Genomic DNA, 4539 nt, shown 5'->3' on the forward strand with positions numbered 1-4539 from the left:
CTCTCACACACTCGCTCACTCACTCACTCAGTCACTCTCAGTCACTCACTCACTCACTCACTCTCACACTCACTCACTCACTCACTCACTCTCACACTCACTCACTCACTCTCACACTCACTCACTCACTCACTCACTCTCACACTCACTCACTCACTCACTCACTCACTCACTCACTCACACACACACTCACACTCACTCACTCACTCACTCACTCACTCACTCACTCTCACACTCACTCACTCACTCACTCACTCACTCACACTCACTCACTCACTCACTCACTCACTCACTCACTCACTCACTCACACACTCACTCATACACTCACTCACTCACTCACTCACTCACTCACTCACTCACTCACTCACTCACTCACTCACACTCACTCACTCACTCACTCTCACACTCTCGCACACTCGCTCACTCACTCACTCTCACACACTCGCTCACTCACTCACTCAGTCACTCAGTCACTCTCAGTCACTCACTCACTCACTCACTCACTCACTCACTCTCACACTCACTCACTCACTCACTCACTCACTCACTCACTCACTCACTCTCACACTCACTCACTCACTCACTCTCACACTCACTCACTCACTCACACTCACTCACTCACTCACTCATACACTCACTCACTCACACACTCACTCACTCACTCACACACTCACTCACTCATACACTCACTCACACACTCACTCACTCACTCTCACTCTCACACTCACTCACTCACTCACTCACATACAGACTGCGTATTCTCACTTCCAGTACCAGTGAGTAACAAGGGCGTGTCTTGTGTTCTTTTGTCCAATCAGGTGGCCAGCTTTGTCCGAGGCCTGCCAGGATGCAGAGATCATGCCGTGACCTTTAGAAACGAGGTACGAGAGTTACACCCTGAGGGGGGGGCTGTGGGAGGGGCCTGTGTGTATGTGTGTGTGTGTGTGTGGTTTAATGTGTGTGGGTGCGGGGTAATGTGTATGCGGGTGTGGTGTAAGGTGTGTGGGTGTGGTAAGGTATGTGTGGGTGGGGTCTACAGTGTATGTGCTTGTGATTTAAGGATTCTGAGGGTGTGGTTTTATGTGTGTGGGTGTAGTTTAAGGGGTGTGTGGGTGTGGTTTAAGGTGTGTGGGTGTTGCTTAAGGTGTGTGGGTGTGGTCTAAGGTGTGTGGGTGTGGTCTAAGGTGTGTGGGTGTGGTCTAAGGTGTGTGGGTGTGGTCTAAGATGTGTGGGTGTGGTCTAAGGGGTGTGTGGGTGTGTCTTTGTAGCAGATTGATGGCGAGGCCTTCCTGCTGCTCACTCAAGCCGATATCGTCAAGATCCTCAGCATCAAACTCGGCCCCGCCCTCAAGATATACAACTCCATCCTCATGTTCAAGAGTGCTGACGAGGAGTGAACTGCGCTCTCAACCAATCAGAACAGACCAGGAGCCACACCCCAGCTCCCTAAACCAATCAGAACAGACCAGGAGCCACACCCCAGCTCCCTAAACCAATCAGAACAGACCAGGTACCACATCCCAGCTCCCTAAACCAGTCAGAACGGCCCAGGAGCCACACCCCAGCTCCCTAAACCAATTAGAACAGACCAAGAGTCACACCCCAGATCTATAAGCCAATAAGAACAGAGTAAGTCTTCCTTTTCAGGCTGGTGAGATGCGCTAAATACAGGCATTTCTTATGTGGATATGTGGAGTTTGATGTAGAGGAGCTGGTGTGTGTGAGTGTGTGAGTGTGTGAGTGTGTGAGTGTGTGAGTGTGTGAGTGTGTGAGTGTGTGTGTGTGTGCAGATGTCCCCTGGTGTTGGTGTGTGAAGTAGCTCACTCTCGGTGGGGTCTGAACAAGTGTCATCAACACCTTTTACTGCGGTTATTATTAATGATACATTTTTAATGCCAACAAAAAATATATATATTTTAGTTGAGTTGGATGGGAGCTTTGAGTGGACAAGGGGGATGTTTGCAGTTCCCCAGCTGGCCACAGGGGGTCACTGCAGCACAGGCAGTCACAGGGGTGGAGACTGGGCTACTTTCATCCAGCATCCCGCTAAGGACGTCGTAAGGGCTACTCTGTTGCACAGTTTAGGACCTTTGGTGAAACCTGATTGTCACAAACAAAAATGGAGATCCATAGTATGCAAGTATGCAGGATGCAGTATTCTACATAGAAGCCCTTAATCTTACATATATCCCCTCAATCGTACATGAACTCACACGCCTTGGTCGTACAACTGAATGCATTTTGAAATATGTTTTCGATGTCTGGATGATGAATATGCAAAACAAACTGACGTATGAAAAACATTTTTTTAAGGTATAAATTTGGCCTGATTTACTTCAGTGTATAATAGTGTAAATAGTGCTATAGACAGAAGGCAAACGCTCTACAAAGGGAAATGAGCCTGAATTAAATGATGTTTGTTTTTTTCACAGAAAAGATCTCCCTGTAGTTTACATGAGTACTGTTCGCCTTTTAAAGGAAAATCTTAAAATGTCTCTCAGTAATTGTCTGGGATATGAAAGCCCACGGTTTAATTGAAATAATTCTAATTTATTCCTGTGTACATTCATGTAATTTGTACAGCTTTTGTGAGAAATTTTTAACCTGATTGTCAGTGTTACACAGTGATACCTCTCTGAACCTCAGCTGAGTGAGAATGATTGTACTTCAGCAGTGGTATTTATGTATTTTATTTAAGGGATTGGTGATGTAAGCGGATGTTGGTTCAGGTAGGGTGGATGGTTTCTGTGTATGTTGTCTGAGTCAGCGGAAATAAAAGCTAATGGATACAGACCCCCCCCCCCCCACAACCTGCAGCCCTGAGCTTCATTACTCCGAGTACTGTCTGCATCGAACACGCCAAACATGCACACGCTAAACATGCACACGCCAAATACACCAAACATGCACGCGCTCAACACACCAAACATGCACACGCCAAACACCAAACATGCACACGCTAAACACACCAAACATGCACATGCTAAACACACCAAACATGCACACGCCAAACACCAAACATGCACACGCTAAACACGCCAAAAACGCCAAACATGCACACGCTAAACACACCAAACATGCACGCGCTAAACACACCAAACATGCACACGCCAAACACCAAACATGCACACGCTAAACACCAAACATGCACACGCTAAACACCAAACATGCACATGCTAAACACGCCAAACACCAAACATGCACATGCTAAACACACCAAACATGCACACGCTAAACACGCCAAACACCAAACATGCACATGCTAAACACACCAAACATGCACACGCCAAACACATACACATGAAAACACGAAAACACGCCGAACACACACCCAACATGCACACGCTAAACACGCCAAACATGCACACGCTAAACACGCCAAACACCAAACATGCACGCACTAAACACGCCAAACGCCAAACATGCACACGCTAAACACGCCAAACACCAAACATGCACATGCTAAACACACCAAACATGCACACGCTAAACACCAAACATGCACATCCTAAACACGCCAAACACCAAACATGCACATGCTAAACACACCAAACATGCACATGCTAAACACGCCAAACACCAAACATGCACATGCTAAACACACCAAACATGCACACGCTAAACACGCCAAACACCAAACATGCACATGCTAAACACACCAAACATGCACACGCCAAACACATACACACGCCAAACACATACACACTAAACACGAAAACACGCCGAACACACACCCAACATGCACATGCTAAACACGCCAAACACCAAACATGCACACGCTAAACACGCCAAACACCAAACATGCACGCACGAAACACGAAAACACACCAAACACTCACCAAACATAAACATAAAAACACGCTAAACCCCAAACATGCACCCGCTAAACACAAACACATGCCAAACATAAACAAAAACACGCGAAACCGCAAACATGCACACGCTAAACCAAGAACATGCCAAGCACATGGCAAACACACACCAAACATGCTCCCACTAAGCACACAAACACGCACATCAAACAGGGATCTATATCTCATAATTGTCTAAAATCCAAGAGGTGCTGTGGTGCTCCACACAGACTGGGTCACTCTCATGCTCACGTTCAGGCTCCACATGTGTAGGTCCACATCCGGCCACACGAGGGCGCCACACGCTTTTCAGGTGAGACTTCCTCACTTGGACTTTCCTTTGTTCAAGGCTGCAGCCCTTATTATGATCAGCTGCTCCACAGTGTAGTTCTGTGTAATACAGGCAGTTTATCAATGTTAACGCACCAACTCACTGGCCAATGGCAAACCAGCACCAACACACTGGCCGATGGCAAACCTGCACCAACACACTGGCCGATGGCAAACCTGCACCAACACACTGGCCAATGGCAAACCTGCACCAACGCACTGGCCAATGGCAAACCTGCACCAACGCACTGGCCAATGGCAAACCTGCACCAACGCACTGTCCAATGGCAAACCTGCACCAACGCACTGGCCAATGGCAAACCTGCACCAACGCACTGGCCAATGGCAAACCAGCAC

At 47.6% G+C, this 4539-nt stretch overlaps 1 protein-coding gene across 3 annotated transcripts in view; it reads left to right on the plus strand.

The window, feature by feature from the left end:
• l3mbtl1b (L3MBTL histone methyl-lysine binding protein 1b) overlaps positions 1 to 2811 on the plus strand; it is a 21711-nt gene extending 18900 nt beyond the window's left edge. For all 3 annotated transcript variants that reach the window (XM_061253201.1, XM_061253209.1, XM_061253218.1), the window contains exons 21-22: positions 820 to 882; positions 1270 to 2811. In XM_061253201.1, coding sequence (XP_061109185.1) covers positions 820 to 882; positions 1270 to 1398 — 192 coding nt within the window. In that variant the 3' untranslated portion in view covers positions 1399 to 2811. The remainder of the gene's footprint in view (positions 1 to 819; positions 883 to 1269) is intronic.
• Positions 2812 to 4539: the final 1728 nt, after the last annotated feature.

Source organism: Conger conger, chromosome 1, assembly GCF_963514075.1.
Source record: "Conger conger chromosome 1, fConCon1.1, whole genome shotgun sequence".
NCBI lineage: Eukaryota > Metazoa > Chordata > Actinopteri > Anguilliformes > Congridae > Conger > Conger conger.